Source organism: Wolffia australiana, chromosome 10 (assembly GCF_029677425.1).
Source record: "Wolffia australiana isolate 7733 chromosome 10, ASM2967742v1".
Classification (NCBI taxonomy): domain Eukaryota; kingdom Viridiplantae; phylum Streptophyta; class Magnoliopsida; order Alismatales; family Araceae; genus Wolffia; species Wolffia australiana.
The window spans coordinates 2199937-2222314 of NC_135844.1; the positions used below are offsets into that span (position 1 = coordinate 2199937).

The 22378-nt window shown below is 41.0% G+C and overlaps 1 protein-coding gene across 1 annotated transcript; it reads right to left on the reverse strand.

The window, feature by feature from the left end:
- Positions 1-1726: 1726 nt before the first annotated feature.
- LOC144708624 (Transmembrane amino acid transporter family protein) lies at positions 1727-7096 on the reverse strand. The gene is made up of 12 exons (XM_078582031.1): positions 6761-7096; positions 5844-6112; positions 5511-5725; positions 5408-5431; positions 4698-4878; positions 4394-4613; positions 3050-3185; positions 2960-2979; positions 2689-2840; positions 2551-2594; positions 2035-2097; positions 1727-1965 (listed from the first exon to the last, which is right to left on the reverse strand). The coding sequence occupies exons 1-12, from the start codon at positions 6946-6948 to the stop codon at positions 1873-1875; spliced, it is 1605 nt and encodes a 534-aa protein (XP_078438157.1). The 5' UTR covers positions 6949-7096; the 3' UTR covers positions 1727-1872.
- Positions 7097-22378: the final 15282 nt, after the last annotated feature.

The window sequence follows — 22378 nt, forward strand, 5'->3', positions numbered from 1 at the left end:
AAAAAAAGGAATATCTAGAGAAAAAAATAGAATGGTGATCGAGTTCTTCCAGGAACTCCTAAAATGTACAGAACATAAAAAATAGGTACAAGGAAAACACTTGTTTGCCTTGTACTGATTCCTAGAGACTTGCCCATCTAGTTGATAAAAAATCCATGTAATAAATATGACATGCAGACGTTCGTTCTTTTTCCCATTCTCTGTAAAAATAATGTAAGGTCCTCTCTATTGAATGATAAAATGTATCCTTGCACTCTCTCTTGTTCAATTCTCTCTCTGGTGGAACCTTGGTCTAGAATTTACCACCTTCTCCCACCAATACGACTTCGTATAATAAAGATATATATATATTCTATATAGCATGGGTGAGTGTCCATATGCCCTCATAGTTAATGAATTCTGGCAAAAGAAGATGCCATCAATGAATGATGGAGATTAGCTACTATGAAGTGTGGGCTTGGGTGAATGTCCATTATGCCCCCATAGTTAATGACTTCTGGCAAAATAAGATCCCATCAATGAATGAGTTTTGTTCAAAAAATTTAACTGGCCAATGACTTCAAATAACCATTGGGGTTTTCTCCCATTAGTTATAGATATTTATGTGTCTTTTAGTTAGTAGTTGGAAGGAAAAAATAACTGATTTATATATATATACATATATATATATATTTACAAGTTTAACTTATAAACTCAGGTAATCGTGAATATAAATTTGCAGAAAAAGATACAGAAAAACCTAAGCAGAGAGAGAGAATTGGGAAATCATCTGAAATTATCCCATTGATTAGGACAAACTAGCACGAGCATAAATTAAGCCAAAGTTCTTTGAGGGTTTGACTTGTTCAACTCAAATGGTATAGAAGCTTCCGGAATAATCTAGGATCTTCTAAATGCTCCATGAGAATCTTCTAGATGCTTCTAGAAGATTATAGAATCCTACCGACTATTCTAGAAGCTAACGGAACCTGCTAGAAACTTATGGTTTTTTCTAGATGTTATAGAAAGGTGTGCAAGTATTCTAGGGAAGGGGGTCTCTAGAAGCTTCAAAGGAGCTCTATAAACCGTGGTGTCTGCCTCACCTGGAGAGAATTCTGGAGAGAGAGCCTCCTAGTGTGCATATTTGTGAGCATCCTTGTGATTAAAACTTGGATGGTTCAAGCTAAGCTAATTGGAGAGTTGGAGAAAACTTGGGACACCATAGCTTCTTGAAAAGTGGCTTTTGTGAGGAACTGATACTAACTGTGTATCTTCATGTTGGTTAATCCCTTCGGTGAACTCTTTCTCTTCTACTTGTGTACTTGTTGTTTTAGAACTCTACTGCGAATGTGGATCATCCACTGCAAGAAGTTTGTTCATCTCCAATCAGTGTGGGATTTTCGTTTACTATTATTGCTATACTATTGGTGGATTCTTCAGCTTAGTTGGATACATAGTTTAGGTTCCATTAAGTCAAGATCCTCAACAAGTTTATTGATAAAATTCATTCATTATTAATTGGTAGACGTTTAAAATTATTTCAACCAGACTGCGGGGATAATCATAATGTGAAGATGTGGATACAAAAAAATAGAAGGTCAAATCTGGAGCACTGTCTTTCTTGGTAGGCCAAACCCTGATGTGCAGAAACATTTAAAATCACCACGGAAGCCTAAATACACAACATATTCAATTGTAACCATATATGAGCGTACATCCCTTTTTCTCTCTCTAAATATGTATCCATGTGAATCGGTCAGTGACATCCACAAACATACTTGGGCACTAAAACAAGGTTCATTAACTCCTCCCTCTCTTTATCTCTCTCTCACTGTATGAAATTTTAATTATTAGATTCAAAAACGAATGGGGAAGGGGATAGAGTAGAAATATCTAATAATTAATGGCTATCCTAGAGAGACACGAGTAGGTGCCAAGGACCGCAGAGACGAAGCCGATTGCTACTATACCTCTGCTTAAAGCAACCTGATAAAAGTGAAAAAAACCATCAATCGAAGGAAAAAAAACGTCAATTTCGAATTTGAACCACTCTACCTGCAATGGCGTCGCCGTGCTCCCAACAATCTTCAGAAAGCACATTGGAGGAAATATAATCGCCTGGAGGTATAAATGAACAGAACAGACGAGAAATTCAGGAATCCCCTAAAATTTGTTTTCAGGAGAAATACATACCAAACGGATAACCTGTATACATGGAGATTAAAAAATGCACAGAAATAGAAAGAAACTTTGCGTTTTATTTATTGGAGATTGTTAAATGTCTAGAAAGGGGATTATCCCGTTAAAGAAAATATGATCCCGTGGCTTCTGATCGATGTTCCGCTCTAGATCATAAATGTGGTTATTGTTCTCCAGGTCAAACTTGCTGAAGAAAAGATTGGAGAGAGAGAGAGACGGGGAGATTGAGAAGAAGAGAGGAAGAGAGACAAAGAATGAACGTTAAATCCCCAGAGAACTGGAGAGAGAGGGAAACCAAACATTTGTTTAAACAAAAGTCAAGAGAGAGATAGACCTAACTTTTCTTAAAAAAATGAAGGGAGAGAAAGATACCACAAGTATGCTGAAAAGAGAACCAATCAGAGCCATCATCAGACCTGGAAGTGAAGAAACAGATCTGCCTCGTCAGTTTAAAATAGACAAGGTGGGTGAGTGAAGTCTTCTCCTCTGTTACCCACAACAGACACTAACCGAAGAACGGGAAGATGAAAGCGATAATTAAGGTACTGAAGACGAGCGCTGTCCTTATCAGAACAAAGTACCCACGTCCCCCCCAGCCAGCAGCCCTCTCCTGTACCAGCTCTTCGATGCTCCTCGCTATGGGATTTATCAGCAACGCATATGTTTTTCGCCGTCAAGAAAAAAAAAATAAACAAGAGGAGAAACCTAAGCTTATACGAGCAAATTTTTTTTCCGTGAGATTATTACGATTTTCACTCCAGTTTTCGTTCGAGAAGGATATTTTGTGAAGGGGTTTATCACCTGCGACGAGAAAGGCAGAAACTCAGAGGAGAAAAAGAGGATGGGGTGTCCTTCGTAAGTGAGGGATTACCGTTGTCCAGATTGCAACTTTTGAAGCGAAATTGTTTTTTGGTAGGTTCAGGGTGATCTGAGACAGTGTTTCTTCCCCATACATTAGGTACCCCGCCGTCGCCACCCCACCATAGACTACGATACACAGCGCAAAGCTGCATATTTCCGGCAAAAAGATAAGTCAATATTGACATAAATGAAATTTTAGGAAAAAGAATTGGAGAAAACAAGATAGAATAGATTGTAGATAGAGAGAAAATCGAATAAACCTAAGATATCTTGAAAAAATAATGAAGCAAACTCGACAGAATTGGAGGAGAGACAGAAACGAGGATAAACGAAACATTTCTTGAAAAACGAATGGAGGAAACTCGAGGTCGAGGGCAAGAGAGAGACCGAGAGAGAGAGATAAAGAGAGACCCAGAGAGGGGGGGAAAGATAGAGACCCAGAGAAGGGGGAGAGATAGAGAGAGACCCAGAAAGAGAGGGAGAGACCGAGAGCGATGGAGAGTTAGAGAGAGAGAGATCCAGAGAAATGGGGAGAGAGAGAGACAGCCGGAGAAAGGGAGAGTAGAGATATACCCAGAGAAATGGGGGGAAAGAGAGAGCGAGAGAGAGGGAGAGAATAAAGAGAGACAACCAGAGTGAGAGAAACAGAATGGAGAGAGATCCAGAGAGACAGAGACAGAGACAGAGAGAGACCCAGAGAGAGGGGGAGAGAGACAGAGAGAGACCCAGAGAGAGGGAAGTGAGACAGAGAGAGAGAGATCCAGAGAGAGGGGGAGTGAGACAGAGACAGAGAGAGACCCAGAGAAAGGGAGAGAGAGACAGAGACAGAGAGAGACCCAGAGAGAGGGGGAGAGAGACAGAGACAGAGACAGAGAGAGACCCAGAGAGAGGGGGAGAGAGACAGAGACAGAGACCCAGAGAGAGGGGGAGAGAGACAGAGACAGAGAGAGACCCAGAGAGAGGGGGAGAGAGACAGAGAGAGAGAGACCCAGAGAGAGGGGGAGAGAGACAGAGAGAGAGAGACCCAGAGAGAGGGGGAGAGAGACAGAGAGAGAGACCCAGAGAGAGGGGGAGAGAGACAGAGAGAGAGACCCAGAGAGAGGGAGAGAGACAGACAGAGAGAGACCCAGAGAGAGGGAGAGAGAGACAGAGACAGAGACCCAGAGAGAGGGGGAGAGAGACCGAGAGAGAGACCAGAGAGAGGGGGAGAGAGACAGAGAGAGAGACCCAGAGAGAAGGAGAGAGAGAGAGAGAGAGGGGGAGAGAGACAGAGAGAGAGACCCAGAGGGGGGAAGGGAGAGAGACAGAGATACAGACAGAGAGAGAGGACAGAGAGACGCAGATTAATCATCACCAGATTATCAATGCACGATTGAACTTCTTCGGTTCTGCCATTGAATGGTAAATGTTGGGGAAAACTGCATGACCGGAGAAGCAAAACCCTAGCACACCAATGGCGAAGGGAAATCCACTCCAGTTCACAGCTCTGCCCGTCTGGCGAAACCCACACTCATCCGTCACGCCGACGAAGACGACAGAAAGAAACACTACAATAGTTGCAAGAACCCCGCCAGCTGAGACGAAAAGATACGAAATACCACGAAGTGAGATTTTGAAAAGGCAATGAATTTGTAGTGAATGAATTCTACGCTGGAAACCTGAGATGTAAGAGAGAACTTTGAGATTGCGCAGTAGCACGGAGGGCAAGACGACTAAGGCCGTCAACGCTCCGAACAAGTGCACTGAGTCAATACGGAACCCTTTCCAGTTGATAAATGCATGGGGAAATATCCTACTCAGGTTGTCGCCCTCCAATATAATGAATTCCACGCATGAAGACTGCATCGAGGGACGAAGAAGATAGATAGATAGATTGATAGGTAAAAAATATATATTGATAGGGTCAGTACAAGGTTAGATGATATTTACCGACAGATAGCACCAAAGTTAGATTTATATACAAGTAGATAGATAAAAATTAGTTATTAAAAAAACTGCTTTAAATAAATGTAAAGATAAATAGACTCATATGCAGGCAGACGGATAAATAAATAGGACTGAAAGTGAGATCAACAAATAAGTCAAGAAGGAGATGTAAAAGTGGATGGGTAGGTAAGTACATAGGTGAAAAATAGATGGATCCATAGAGAGATGGGTAGAGTGTAAGATATCAAGATAGACAGATAAATAAATAGGACTGAAAGTGAGATCAACAAATGAGTCAAGAAAGAGATGTAAAAGTGGATGGGTAGGTAAGTACATAGGTAAATAAATAGATGGATCCATAGAGAGATGGGTAGAGTGTAAGATATCAAGATAAACAGACAGATAAATGGATGAGTGGGATCCATTTGTTGCCTTGACTTACATATAGCTCCGTGTATAGAACAATCTGCAGGAGAAACAAGACATTTCAAAAAAGAGGAGACAGAAACAAATTCAGAGACAGACATGAAGGTCAAAGAACTGACAGATAAGAAAAGTCTCCCACATCTTCCAAATGCAGCTTCAGCAACATCGGGATAACTTGACAAGCCTTCCTTGCTTTCAAAGCAATACTTGAGGAGGACGCCCGTGTAACAGCAAACTATTGCAAACAGGAGCAAAACCCCCAAGCTAGCCCAACCTGCCTCTCTAATGACGAATGGGGTGGACAGTATACCAATTCCAGCTAACACATTCATCCCTGTTATAAAATAATAAACACATCAGGATCCCCGAAGGTACTTTTCCAAAAACAAATAAATACTGAAGAAACCATGGTTGAACATCACAGCTGAACATAGGTTAAAAATCCTTCTTACCATTAAAAACAGTCTCCGTTAAATTACATCCATGTTGAGGATATCCTTTATTAGAGTATTCTACTCGAAAGGATTCTTCATCGACGAAGTTTGATGCTCCACTGGTTTTCTCTGAAAGAAACAAGCTTTCAGCCAGCAGTGGCACCATTGGATCTGCGACTTGATCCCCCTGATTACAGAGATTTGACTCTGATCTATGGCTGTTTATCCTTCCGATGAATCTTTGGAAATTGGGGGAAGCTGATAGAGTAAAGGAATCGGTTGTTTCCCTGTCATTCAGAATTTAATCTCCTTAAAAATCCAAATCAATCAAATTATAACTCAAATTAAGATATGGATATCAAAATGGGAATCCACGACATTCGAATGGTAGATTGGCAGACACAACGAACGAAGAGAAGATAAAAAAAATCTTGAATCGGAGGCTGAAAACTGTCATAGTAGCTATTTGGCTTTCCAATCCATAAGCACAAGGTGAAAACAAATGGCGTCTACGTTGAAACTAACCAATAAGGATCTTATTTTTATCGCAAAATTGATGAAAGTTCATCTAAAATCTTATCCAAGTTACATAGTCCTTGACGATCATTAAACGAGTACTTAGAATACATTCCTCTGATTTAAATTTCGACCTTATAAGCACATTTTTAAAGGCACCTACAACTGAGAACATATTGTTTTACCTCAAACCAACTCATATAACTTAATTTTCTAATTTATTCAAGAGAGCGGATGAATCGAATAAGACTTTCACATGCGAAAATAGCTCGAAGACAACCTTGATCACAAATGAAACGGATCGTGAGTACAACACGCGCAGTTACAAGCGAGAATCCCAGAGACTGGGAGATTATAAAACTGATGAAGGATCAACAAAACTAACAAAATAAAACATGACGTAGTCCCGACGGACTTACTTGAAACTCTGTGGCCACTGCTGAGAACGAAAGGGGAAAGAAGAAGAAGAGTCATCTTCCAACGTTTCCTTTGTTTCCTCTCCATCACTTCTTCCGCCACTACTAGTGCTTTCAACGTCGATAAGATCATCCTCTGGTTCGCACCCGTAAATGAGAAGCAGATCCGACTCCTCGTTCGCCTCCTCCATGATCGATCCTCTTCGCCTCTCCACCGGAGGCAACGATTCCGAGAGAGAGAGAGAGACGGAGAAGAGAGAGAGAGAGAGAGAGAGAGGGAGAGCGAGAAAGAGCGAGAGAGAGAGAGCGAGAGCGAGAGAGAGAGAGAGGGAGAGCGAGAGAGAGGGAGAGCGAGAGAGAGAGAGAGGGGGAGCGAGAGAGAGCGAGAGCGAGAGAGAGAGAGAGAGAGAGAGAGGGAGAGCGAGAGAGAGCGAGGGCGAGAGAGAGAGAGAGCGAGAGATAGAGGGGGAGAGCGAGAGAGAGAGAGAGAGGGAGAGCGAGAGCGAGAGAGAGAGAGAGAGAGAGAGAGAGAGGGAGAGCGAGAGAGCGCGAGAGAGACAAGGAGAGAGAGAGAGAGAGAGCGCGAGAGAGACAGAGAGAGAGAGAGAGGGAGAGAGAGAGAGAGAGAGGGAGAGAGAGAGAGAGAGAGCGCGAGAGAGAGAAAGAGAGAGAGAGAGAGAGAGAGAGAGCGCGAGAGAAACAAAGAGAGAGAAAGAGAGAGAGAGAGGGAGCGCGAGAGAAACAAAGAGAGAGAGAGAGAGATGGAGCACGAGAGAAACAAAGAGAGAGAAAGAGAGAGAGAGAGAGAGCGCGAGAGAAACAAAGAGAGAGAAAGAGAGAGAGAGAGAGGGAGCGCGAGAGAAACAAAGAGAGAGAAAGAGAGAGAGAGAGTTTATCGGAATTTGTTCTTGATAAGCGAAAACGTCGATAGAGCTCTTGATCGTCGAGGCGCTTTCTCGCTGTTCTTTGCATGGACGAGGGACGAAACGCCGCGTGGCACAGAGATGCAGGAAACTACCGATATGCCCTTCCTCTCCTCCTGTTACGTAGGACTCATCCTGGTTCAATGTTACGCTACTGGTCTCATTAAATAAAATACTGTCAATGAGGCCTAAACACCCTCACCACTCTAAACCTGTCGGTTCTGGTGCAGGGTGACTAAGGGAACCACAGGATGTAATGCTTCATAGAAACCTAGGTTGGATAACGAAGGCCAAAACTCCACATACTCAATTCAAATCTTAAATCTGGAGAAATATTTATGATGCATTCCCTTTCCTTAGTTGAGTCAAAATCCCAAACGATCTGATTTGGTGTCCCAAATAAATTCCAACAAATCCAACAGCGTCAAAAAAACATATGGGAAAACATTAAAAGAAATGATTCATGAAAAAAAAACGTGGGACAACCACCCCTGAGTGTGGAAATACCGGAGAGGCATTTGAGGGGTGTCTAGGCCAGCATGTAAGGAGTGGCAGGAGGTGTGAGGCGCAGTGCGTGGGGATGGCAGATTGCATGAGCAATGACACACTTGGACATAAGCAGAAGTAAGCAATAAGCAAAGCATACACAATAAATATTCCCTCGGCAGTGGCGGCAGAAGAGAAGAGAAACTAAAAGGAAAAGTTTGAGAAGAAAACTAAATTATTAAATTAAACAAATAATGAATTACATTGCTAGTTTATTTATAGAGCCTTGGATAATAGATAAAATAACTAAACAATTAGCATTTAATAGAATTAACAAGGAAAATTTTAATAACAAATGAAGTTAGTATCACAAATCAGTGGTTTACGATGACAATCTGGGATTACCCAGGTTAACTTCGTCTCATCTAAAGATGGTGTCATCTCATAAAATGTTGGTGCAAGAGCATTTATTTGACCAATCCCTCAAGTTTAGAAGAAATTTGCATTGATGATTCAGAAACCTCTTGTGATGCTTGATGACGGGAAAATGAACTAGGTTTCCATGGAGAATTGAAATTCAAGAATATATCCTTCCCTCCAGTGATCACGTGGATATGTCTAGAGGTGGGGCCTATGAGTGACTCAAAGGTACTATTATAGGGAAAAAGTTGAGTGAAGAATCAGTTCCACACAAGGTGACATGTTCATCATTTTTTAATACCTTAATTCTGAATTTACTTGCTCAATGTCCGGCATGAAACATAATTTCAGAAAATCGATCAATTCTGGAAAACTCAACATCTTTATCTTAGACCAAATCTGATACATTGAAGCTAAAGCTTCAGCCATGTAGAGGATTTACTAATGCATTCGGCATTTTCCCTACTCTTTTTAGGATCGACAATGGCCCAGCACTATGAGCATGATGTTTAGTAGCTGATAAACATTAGGATTTGATCTGTTGTTGATTTGACTTTATTAAAAAGAAATTCTAAATTGATACTCATGAAGTAGTAATAGATAGTAGATGAGAATGTGTTGCCTCCACAAGAAATGGATCTTACGGAAACAGATCTATCATTATAGTGATTTTAAGAGGATAAGAACGGGACATACAGGATAAGAGGGACTGATTAGATGAACATGGTGATAATGACCAGTAAGGATGAGACAAAGAAGAATATTAGGGCAGACGTAATGATGGCGTGACACAGCCCGAGACCGCAGGATCATCGCTCAAGGAGTCCGCATCGTCATCGACTCCGCCATCAATTTACGCCCAGCCCGCATGGCAAGCCAAAGCAACGACGCGCGCACCCGGATTCAAATATCCCGGGTAACGACGCGTCATCTCCGATCCCTTTTACCGCTTTCGTTTTCCACATTTATGTTTTCTTTCATATTTTCTTTTCTTCGTAACAGCGTAGCGAGGGGAAGTTCCCGTATGAAGATATCTTCCCCTCCCGTTAATGGGCCCAAACCTCTATTTTCCTTTCATTCTCTTTTGTAGTCTCAAGGGGGCCCATCCACCTCTCTCCTATAAAGGAAATGGGTGGGCGCCCTAAAAAAAACACTCTTGAATTTGTTTTTGAAGGAATCTGACAGAAGTTGAAGAGTCACCGTTCAGGAAAGGAAGGAAGAACAAGGAAGAAGAGGAAGAAAGAACGAGGAAGGAGAAGGAGATCAGCGGCCACCGCCTCCGCCTGGTCCATGCCGCCGCCGTCGTCCTGCCGCACCGCCGTCACCGAGCTCCGTCGCACCACCGCGTCCACTGATCGCGCTCTGCCGCTGCTGGTGCTGTGCGACTGTCGACCGCCGCACGACTGGTGCCGCAGGGCATTGCGCGCTGCCTACTGTCGCCAACGCCGGTGCGTTCGACCCGGCTAAACGCCAGCCCCGCGCCGCTTGGCCGTTCCCAGCCGTGTAGCCGCCGCGATCCTCCGCTCACGTAGCGCACGACGCTGCCAAACGCCCAGCCGCCGTTGTGTACATGGACGCTTGGGATCTCGGACCCGTGCCGCACGACGGCTAGAGCTTCCTGTCGCCCCGACCGCCACCCACCGCCGCGCTTGCACTACCCGGTCCGTGCCTGCTCTGATTGTTACGTTGCTACTCCCTTCCGCACCTACCCTACAGCACCTGCGCCCAACGGATTGCTAGAGCACCACTCGCAGCCGCAGCTGCCACTCGCGGACCGCCCCCTCCCAATTGTCGACGAACCTGCAAAGGGTGATACCAAGATAGCTGTAGCCGGACGCGGTGAAAGGTACCCCCATCCTGCTCGTCTCGTCTCTTATCTTTTCTTGTACACTCTCTATTGCCTCCACCGCGCTCGGGTTAGACGTAGGTGAGAGGAACAGATTGAGAAAATGACGAGAATCAGTCGAGAGTCTTACCTGCCCGGTGCGAGTCATGTTCGCCCGTCCTGTGTGAGCATCAACTGTGGGAAATTCCCGTTCGGCCGCACAGTCGTCCTTGACCCCCTCGGACGAGGACTGAGAGGCCAGAACTACCCAGCCCTAGGCGACCCCGTTGAGTCCGGGAACGACACCCACTGTCAGTCGGCACTTGCACGTACCAAATCTAGGCATTTCACATTCCGTCATATTTCATATATGTCTTTTAGCATCATCGGACGATGCTCCCAACGTAGTCCGATAGAGCCCTTTCGACACCGAATCGTGACCCTTCGGTGACGACCGGACGACGTCCAGCATCACGTAGATAGATCAAATGAGAGTAAGTTGGAATTTTCAGGTTATATGCCCTAGATTTGGATGAAGCACAAGAGATTCCTACACTAGAAGACTTTGAACAGAATTGAGACTTTATGGAGAATTGAGACTTTATGAGATTCAGATGGAGTAATTTGATGAACTATTTCTACTAAACAACACACACTATGTATTCTTCGTGTCTCCACATTATAACCATACTCATCACATAAGTGAGATTATCGTCCCATTCTCTATGAATAGTTTGATGTCCTTCTTGAGAATCCCTCAAATACAAATACTAGTGATGTATGTATTACCATCCCATCATAACTTACTTAGTCTGATCATGTATTCATGGAGTCCATTATAAGAATCACTATTGCATTATAACAATAAATTCTGTCAATGAACATGTAATAAGATATGGAATGTATGATTGGGTTTCAGGCCACATGTATCCATCAAAAAAGAGAAAAATGTGATGCGGGAGAATATGATAGTAGGAATACCATAAAAAAAGAGATAAAACTTAGGGATATGGAGGACAAGATGTTGGAATGTATTTCAGAGTTTTATATTTTGGTGGAGAATAGAATAAAGTGAAGTAATGGAGATAATCAGAGAGTATGGGTTATGATAGTGTAATGACATGAAAGTGTGTGATGATACTGATATAAATTAAGGATGTGTTGAGAAATCATCAATATCAATGCGAGAGACTAAACTTAAATCCCTTTTTTTCTACTGAGATCAAGGTGATTTTGAGACTCAAATCGGCCTCCCCACCTTCTCTATTGATATTTTTAAAACACTCAGGAAACCAATAAGCCTTAAAGAAGCTTCAAAAACTTTACACTTTCAATCAGCTTCGTACAACAAAGCTGCCCCCAAAATTGCAGCTCGATCAACATTCTAGATTGTCAGATATCAAGCCCTGAAGTTAAAAAATTATTGGCCTTCGATATAATCCAAATATATCTCTTGCCTCATCCTCCTTTACATCGTCACGTCGCTAGGATTTATTCCTACATTTTTTTACAAACATTTCTAAATGATTGGCCCACATTTTAACACATCATTCTCGATTGACAGCTTGCATCGTGCTACAAGTCCACACTGATATAAGACAAAATAAATAAAACATCATTAAATAACTATGTAGACCTAGTGACACGTCAACGCATGACACGTCCATATATTTTCAATGATACACCTATCATTTTTTCATTACTTGCTCGCCATGTATCCATGTGTGCACTACATGTAAGTATGACACCTAGGGGTTGTTGGGTTCTAGAGGCCTTGACATGGATGAACAAAACAAAATGATACGCAGCGGAAGACTTTTGCGAATCGAACGGTATCAACAAAAACATTAAACAAAGTACCTTTCCACGGATCGCATCCGTGATCTCTTGGATCTTGGAGTGAGCCTATTAGAGCTGCTCATGTGTGCAGCCTCTAGACGTATCCACGCGGTCCTCGGCACGTCGAATCTCCTCCGTCTCGTTGACGAGCCCCGTTCGTTCTCCGTCGTCATCCTTACGTCGTCCCGATCACATCAGGTAGGGAGAGGGGGTGTTGGGAGAGTGGAGAAGAAGGGGAAAGGCCCCTGAACTATTTTGGCCTGGGTGAATTTCGTTCAGGGCCTTCCCCTATTTATACTAAGTAGGTATTTTTCATAAAAAACCCCAAAACTTAAGTATATCTTCCGACGTCCAAATGACCATTTGCGTGTGACCCTCTAGGCCCATGTATCATTCTAGTTAACGACTCCAGCGGCCCAATAACCTTTACTGGCCTTCCAAATTAAATAACTATATTATCATATAGATTAATTAATGTCAGATCGATTTAACCCAATCGATAGGTCGAGTCTTCGATACGTGGGGTGCCAAGCTATACCTCGTGTCCTAGAAGATACAAAGGAGTGTGTATCGACTCACTCATGGAACGTGTTCATCATCAGTTATCGTGTATGTATAATCCCTCATCCATTTGACGCTCCTTGGACGACTTAGGGTATGGTCAACTGTCAAACCCTAATCGATCATCCGAGTTAGTACTGATGCATTCGGAAATCATCGGAGAACTCTTCTCCGATATTTCACTACCTTGGCCAAGGACTTCATCCCATCATCTTCCTTGAGCTGTCACCTCTTATACCGAGGGTGGACGATCCCATCTTGACCACTCAATCGCCTTCGTGTACTTCTTGATGCACCCGAACTAAGACCATTTAGAATCCCATGATTAGAGACTCGTTGGCCATAGCCAAAGTACAACCGTCCGTCCACAAGACGTCTTTGGTGTCTCAGGTCTAAGGACCACTTACACAACCGTGACGTGAATCAACCTGATTGACAGTTCGGTATAATATCATTCAGGGATTCATACGGATAAATTCAGTGAACTCCACTAAAGAGCACCAACTATCTATCCTTAGTGTCGCCACACTAATGGCTACGGGACCGGCCATACTCATCATATGAGTGAGGCTAGATAGTGCTATTCTATCCGGATACTTCGATGTCCTTCTCGGGTATCCTTTGAATAGGAATGTTTAGAACACATGCTTAAAGACTAGTGATCTCCGTATTACGATCTCATCGTAATTCACTAAATTCGATCATGTATTCATGGACTTCATTATACGCATCACACGTGCACTATAATGAATATGTTCCATTAATGAATATGAAACGAGATGTGGAATGTGTGATTGGCTTGCCGGCCACATATATTTCCATCAATCTCCCACTTGGACAAAAGCCAATCACTCTTAGTGAAACGACCCTTTGTACACCAGTGATACTCTAAATACATTGAGCTAATGGCTCCGTCTATGGATCTGCTATAATGTCGATTAATGGAACACTTCCATTTTCTAAACTCCTACTAAAGTTGATCTTCCTAATCAAGTGAAATTTCTTAAGAAGTTCTCCAACATCAGATGAGACCTGGACTATTTTCACTTGTGCATAGCACCATTGGTGTCAAACAACCATGGAATAGGGTTTATGATCAAATATAATTCCAAGGTTAATGATGAACATTTCAATCACTCTTTCTTCTTTGGAAACATCAACTATGGTGTTGTACTTCTTTTCTCATCATCAAGTTTTAATTTGACCTACTTGGAAACCTTCCAATAGGTTATACTACTTTATAGTATAAGCATAACTTCGAATGTAGACTTTCTATCATTTGAATATTATTGAAGACTCAATTTGATGTATCCCTTGAATTTCAATTCATCTTCTCTATGAACTGAAAATTTTCCTTTTCTCCTCAAGACCTCTAAAACACATATTATATTGTTTTAATCTTGTTATCATGGCACAGTGAACCTCTCTTAGAGTTTCCCATCCCAAAATTCCTTTTGGTGATGATATCTATGTTTATAGATTTGGAGAGTAGTGATAACCTTATTGACCTATCTCTATAGATCGGTATTCTCAATACGTAGGTTACTTCTCTAAAATCCCTTCATGGAAAAGATATTTGACAGTCATTCTTTTATCGAGTATAACATTCCTACATCATTCTCAATGAGTATAATGTACTCTACATATAGAATGTGATAATTATGACTGTATTTTTTGCTCCCACTGGTCGTCGTGTATACTCGCATGGCTCATTCTTCATTCTCCATGAAGACATGAGATTTGATCACTCTATGAGAACTCGTATTCTAACTTCAGAATGTCTGCTTCAATCCATGATTTCATTCTGGCAGCTTGCACACTCGGATGTATAATTTTAGTTTGTATCAAATACACCTTCATCCATTTCTTGATTTCATAATCATAGTGTACTTCTATGGCGAGAACGATTCTGGTGGATTGTTTCATGGCAGCTAGTGCAAACCCTTACTCCATGAAATTTTCCTTTGAACAATTATAATTTTCCCATCAGCACCTAATCTATATCAAAAGATTCACTTGCTCATAATGGGTACCGTACCCTTCAAAGTGTCGACCAAGTTCAAAACTTGGTTGAGATGTGTGGACCAAATTCCAAAATCCATATGTTCTCGCTCATTCCAAACGTTAGAATAGCATCTTCATATGTTAGAGATCACCATCTCTTACGTAGAGTGTTTTGACATTTACTCAAAATCACGATGTCCAACATTATGATCGAGTTATCTAGTCACTTCTACCAAACATATGAACCTCGTCGGTAAACTTCTGAACAAGTTTAGGACTAACTCCTCATCCAATGACGTTATGATCTCTATGGATCAGGAATATCTTCCAAGAATTCTTTTGCTCCCAATATCTTCTCATAGAAGATATGTGTCTTCCAACAAGGCAATTCTTAGCCAACAAAATACTTTTGTTTCTTAGGACGGTAAAAGTAGTATCAAGAATTTCCAATTTGGATATCCATAAAATCCATATTTCATAGTCCTCAACTCCATCTTATTTGAGTCAAGCCTCATCTTAAGGGTTAGACTTCCCATTCATAAAGTTGGGCTTCATTCTCTTTCCACAATTCTTATGTAATAGAATTCACAGATTAAATGGTTAACAAGTTCAGCATTCATACAATTGCAATGAGTGCATGTACACAAGGGTTCAATAGAGGTCTTAAGTTGCTTGTCATGGACTCCACTATGTCCAACACAGTATGAATATATGTCGTTGATGAACAATTCATTTCATAACTGGATGACTAAGTTGAGATAGGTAACATCTTCATGCATGAACTATGTGAACTTCATACTCAAGTATTATTCTCTTCGATCACATCGAAAAGTTTTCATACACTTTCAGGTATGTAGAAACATACATCCCCATGTATCAACTACAAAAAAAATCCTTGACATGTTCTCCACTTCATAAGTGTGGAGGCATAAGTGCTTTACCCAAAAGATACGATTAGCATCTAGCATATGATTCAAAATCAAATGCGCTAACTATGCATCCCATGCATTTTAATTCTCTACCTTTTGACAATATTAGGTATGCTCATAAGATGAGCTTTCTTCACATAGTTCTTGCTCTTATTAAGAGCTATATCAGTTTGAGATAATGGTAAGAATCATCCACTAGAATTATTGTCGTTCTATCGATGCCAAAGCAATCAAATTATTTCTCAAATAAATGGAACAAATATTATTCTCAATAGTTAGGGAATATCCAAATCTGTTCATAACAGATGTGATGTTCTTCTTCATGCTAGGAACATAATTATATTCTAAAGATACCATATCTCCCAAGTGAAAATTTGAGGTTCACTATAAATATAGTGATCAACGTAACCTTTACAATACTTCCTAGCCTCAAATTCATGTTTCCTTTTCCTCAACTTTCTTCCACATGTTAAGCAACTAAAACATCCATATGTTTCAACTTGCTAAAAGAAATCTTAACGAGTTATTATGCATAGTTCCTCTTCTAGTGACCTTTCAGACTATTGTGTAATAATTGTTGCTACTTAAACCCTTCTGTGATAGGTATACCTTAACATGCTTTGTTCCTTTTTCCTTCTCAAGGTCATGGAACACCTTCCCATTGGTCATACCAAATAAGGTGTCTCAGGATGTTACGTTCTAAAGGTTCACCTTTGACATTCTTAAGCAAGTTAAGTTCGAGTCAAGACGGAATTTAATGACGAGATCAACGATAAACTGAACGAAGAACCATTATCCTAGAAGATATCACTCTCTTATCATTTCCATCATCTTCAGCATATCCTTATATGTGGAAGATCCCTTGACCATGTGAGCCTTGAATAGACTCTTGGGATTGCACATCCAAATAACTATCATTTAGTGTTACATAGTATTAGGTTCTATGTCTTTATGCTACCTCAATAGCTAACAGCTCATTGATGGTGCGTTAATATTAAACCATGTCATAGTGAACTCTTCACTTCAACTTTTTACTCGTATCCCATCTCCGACATCGGCACATCATAATCTTTTAGACTTGAAGACTCTCATAATTTCATGAGCACATCATAAATTATCGACTTGTCAATGAGTTGCATCAAACATGCAATCTAATGGGCTACTTGACGATGAGTCTTTATAAGAGATTAGGTCAATGAAAGACCTAAAAAGTTTTAGCAGATGTTCTATTCATCAATAAGGGTTCCCACTAAAATTTATCAATCCATACAACCCTCACGTGTACGGAAGCGGAGAAAACCGACATTCTCCTAGTGGGGATCAGAATCTCAAAATACATAGAGTATACCCCCACAAATCATATTACATATCATTGACCAATTGCAATATCAGATCATAGTTTGGTCCTCAATGCTTATGCGGCCTGGAGTATACCCCCACCAACTGCTGAGTTTGGTCTAAGCAAAACCTTCATTACTTGGCGGAAATAGATTTGCGTGTAATCCTGGAGTATCCTGGTCTAGACAATACCTTCTCTCTTATTTTTTTCTTCTCTCTTATTTTTTCTTCTCTCTTTTCTTGAATTACTTATCCTTATCTTTATCTACTTGTTGATCTTTTTCTTCTCTCACTCTTCTGCACTTTTTCTCTATTTTCTATTTCTTTGGTGTCTCCCATCTCACTCATTCCCATTTCTCTTTTTATCTCCTTCTCCATTTGAACTCGTTGTCTTTCTTACACTGCTGACTGAATAAATGATCACCTATTGACAAATCTTTATACGATTATTCTCTCTTCTCCTACTCTTTTTCTCTCTACCTCTTCGCTCTTTATTTAGAATTTTCATCGACCTTTCTTCAATAACTCCATCTCTCTGTTGTCATCCGCAGGACCTCGTAACAGCAAAGAAAGTCATAAATACAATAACCACCAATTTGTTCATTGAGCCTGGATTTCCAAGGATGGGAAGAATGTGAAGCAGTAGTTCTTCCGAATGGAACTCAACCATTTCTGTAGAAAAACTGTATCACAAGAAGCTCTCCAAAGTCAGTAAAATCTCGACGTTCCAAACAACGAGATCATATTCCACAGAGGATTAAGGGGCTATTATTATACCTTGAGACTTGACAATTTTGAGTAGAAGCAAACTTCCAAAGAGGCTCTTAGACTTTTTCTCCCATTGATACTTCACGCGTTGAAGGTGTGACTGACCTAAACAACAGCAAAATCGTGCCTTTGAACAATCGTACTTATGATAACGAAATGAGTAATGATGATCTATACATCCAACCACCATAATCTTTCATTAACTGAGAAAATAAAATAAAAGGAGAGGGTAACTCCGCTAGTATCAAGACGGAGTAGCCTCAATAATCACTTCATGGACAATACTAATAGGACAACAACTATGGTGGAACCAATGTTAATACATTGACATCTGCAGGTATGGTGACCGCCTGTCTTTCTGTACAGACAGGCGCACGTCTCCATAAGTACATCTCCCTCGGTCATTGAGAAGCCGCCAAAGCTCCTCGGAAGCCACACATCCGTTGACGGTGCCATGTCGACCACTCATTACCTGCCACCTCCATATCGGCATAGTCGCAGTTAGACGCTATCTCAAGGCATCGCACGTCTGTTGCCATGCGGCACAAAGCTCTCCGAGGCGTGTCATCATGCCACTCAGCATGGTGACGCCAAGGCGGTAGTTCGCCGCCTTAAATGTCATCACCTTCCTCTCGCGTCTATAAATAAGTGAACCTCGATTTGAAAATTAAGGGATTCTCTTCTACGATCCCTTTTTCTTCTTCTTCTACCTCCTCCTCCCTTTCTTGCGCTCCATCTTTTTACAACCAAGAGCTTGGAATTCCACAAATAAAAAAAACCACCAGTCAGTATACACAAGCTCAATCGAGGAAGGCACATTGAGAAAGACTGAATATCTGAACGGTAAATCAGATCAAAATACACATTAATGCTGAAATCAGCAGATAAATTGTCCAAATTACACTTGAAGACGAAGCCAGCTCGCTAGCAGACCGATAGGGCACCTAAACAAGATTAGATAGTAATGATGAATCTATCTTATACTCGCTAGAGATTAAAGGAATAGGAAACATATAAGTTTAAACATAAAATAGGATTCAATATAGCTTAGGATTAAACATACAGAAGATAAACATAGATAGGATTCATCAGACGAGATAAAAATAGATAGCCGTTATAAGGAAACATAACGGCTACGATTTAAAGTAGATCGAACGATCTGAATCGTTCGATCTGTGGCCGTTATTAAAGTTATAACGGCCATGATTGAAACAGATCGAACTGCCTATTCTGTTCGACCTGTTTAAACAGATCGAACTGACTATTCTGTTCGATCTGGTGATAATGGCAATGAGAGAAACTTACTATATTTAGTTAGAACGTATCCTATATAAATCCACCAATTGTTGTTCATTAACGTATGGGAATAAAGAGATCTTAAGCTTGCTACTTGTTCCCTTTTCTCCCTCTTCTTCTCACTTCTCACTATTTTCTCTTCCTTCTCAATCTCTCTAATCCAAAGCGAGGATTGGTCACCTTTTCATCACTCACCTTCGATCAAACAGTTTATTTCAAACTTCAGCCGATCAGCCTGTGGACATTGACAGCAACTCAATCGCAACGGGATCAGCGAGAGTGGTAGACCGAAGACAAACTATAGAGAAGCCTCATAGCCATCGCTCTCCCCCCTCCCTATCAAGGCGAGTACACTGATCTTTTTTCACTTCGGCCCATCAGATCCTGACCATCCAATTATCATTCGACGACCCTGATGTCCCTGTGGAGTAGACAGTTCAAATCAATGTTACCGTTATATGGCGCGTATTTTTAGTTGGGAAAATAACTCCACCAGTAATTCCATAACATGTGATGAAGTAATCACACATACACACTAATATATATTTATAATCAATGAATATATCATCTCATAAGAATTCATTTGAAGGTCAACATTAGAAATATCATCCCATAAGATTTCATTGTTTTTTTGTAATATTTTTAATAAATTTGTCATCCAAAAAAGTTATCATCATCTATCATCCGTCACAGATGATGGATGATGGATGACAGATGACGGATGACTAAAAGCTCTCCCGAGCTCTACCCAGAAAGGCTATTCTTCGCCCATGGGCTGACTTTCATTGGAATCGAATTTTTAGCTGATAACTTCATCATAATAATTGCTCAATAGCTCCATCTTTGTGCTTGGTCGATAAGCAGCAATATTTTAGTTCTGCGACTTGTAGGCATTTGGTTTACTCATTTCCCAACATATTGCCATCGACGACCTAATCCTCCGCAGGATGAATAATACCAGCGCCAGCCTAGTTCTGTTATAAGAGGCAAATTTCTTCGATTATTGTCAACGTGTAGATGCTTTTCAGCTAATTGCCTACTTCATTGACTTTCCATTTTTTGTACTTCAGAAATAGTAGCTCAACTATGACTATGGATTGGTTGCCTGTGGCTGTCTGTTTGCTATAATCGATATCAGTGTTGCACGTTCACCTTGAAGTCATAATGGATACTCTTCACCCTCTCTCTCTCTTTCTATATCTCCAACTCTCTCTCTTTCTGTTTCTTGCCATAGACCAGAGTGAAGATTAATTAACGACATTTCTATGGCTCTCAAATCTTGAACACCTCCGCAGAAACCTTTTCCTGCCTTTAGAATTGACATCGAAGTAGTCCTTTTTACATTGAGACTATCAATCTTTGCATCTGACATGAACTTTCCATACCCATCTCTCTTTTTCACATCTATCAAAATTTCTGTTTCACTATCTAGAAATCTCTCTCTCCGTATTAACTGATTGGGTTATCTTCCTGACAGTGTCCAGTAGGGTTCGCCCAATCAATATCCGTCCATCATCTGTTATCGGACAACCGATATCCAATATCCAGGGAAAGAATGGGACGGTGTCGGATATCGGATATCGGGGGGGTGAGGACGAATAGGGTATCGGATACCGGATATCGATTTTTCTGATATCTTGATTTCGGAGACGGATACCGGATGCCGGATATCGGTTTTCGATAACCGGATATCGGAACCGGTATCAACCGATAAAAATAAACTTTATTTCACATTCTACCTGTTAGTTTTAAACGCATTGTATGGTTTTTGATTTATGATCAATGCCCATTAATATATAGTGTGCATTTTTTTTTTCTTCCATATGGGATAATAGGATTCAAAGTTAATGTAAACTCTGAATCCCGTTATACCACATGGAAGATGTTAGAAATTTTTCTCTGTATAAATTAAATGAGGCCGATATATTATTTAATATTAAAATAATGTTTATATCTATTATCGTTAAATTTTAAGAGCGTTATATATAAATTATTTAATTAATGAGTACACCGTCCAATAAATAGGAACAAAAATTTCTATATCTTTCCATATGGGATAAAGGGATTCCGAGTTTTACACAAAACCCGAATCCTTCTATCCCATTTGGAAAAAATTAAAAATCCGCAAGTGTATGTAATAGTTGAGATGTATGACCAAATAGAAAGCTCTTCCGATTCACCCGTGCCCACGTTATCTATGTGAAATGCGGGATATCTAATAAATCAAATTATTTTTATAATAATTCGATGCGGATATCGGTTTTCGATATCCGCATCCGATATCCGATATCGTCATCTGCCTCGTTGAGACAGAGACGGATGCCGACATCGAGACGGATATTGGTGTCGGATATCGGCACTGTAGTAACCGATATCCGAAACCGATATCCGGTATTCCCATATCGAAAAAAATGGATACAAGAAAATGACTTTCCGGTATCCGATACAGCATCTGTCCTGATACCGGCATCCGGTACCGGTATCGGGACAGGCGAACCCTAGTGTCCAGGTTACTTGGCTACAAATTCTTGGCTATCGAACCTAGAATCTGTTTCCAGCCACTTTTCCTTGAGACCGTCGATCTTCAACTCTGACATGGACCTCGCATTCCAATTATCTACACTTATCGCATTCTTCAGTACTCTTTTCGGTTTCACCCTCTTCAAATCTCTGTGTGTGCAGACTAGTTTCACAAGCCTAGAACCTGTTCGCAGAACTGTTTTCCTGACAGACTGACATCGAAGTTGTTTTACCTTGAGACTGTCAATCTTAACTCCAACATGGACTTCTGCCACACTCTCCAGAAATGTCTCTGTCGCTCACTAAAGACTTTAATGTCTCTCTTACAGCATCACTAGCCATCTGTTAAATTTTCTCAACAGTTATATCCATGGAGCAGCATTATTTACGGCAAAGAAGAAGAGAAAGAAGTAATGTTTAGAGATTAGACGGAAGAGTAGAATTGGTGGGGGAGAAGAGAGAGAAAGAAACCAAATTAGCGTTAAGATATTTATGGTAGGAGACTTTGACCCGACATAATATTTAGCCGGCCATGACTTTTATGGGTGTACTGCAGACTTTAAATTCCCAGCCAGCCTAGGTTCTGGTGGCACGGCTATGTTAAATGCGTGGCATGCAACGGTCAGGTACATCTCCTTTCTCTCTCTACCTGCGCGGCGTGGAAGTGTGTGGCACATAGAAAGCCCCTGAGGCATCTTGTGCTGGCAGCCGG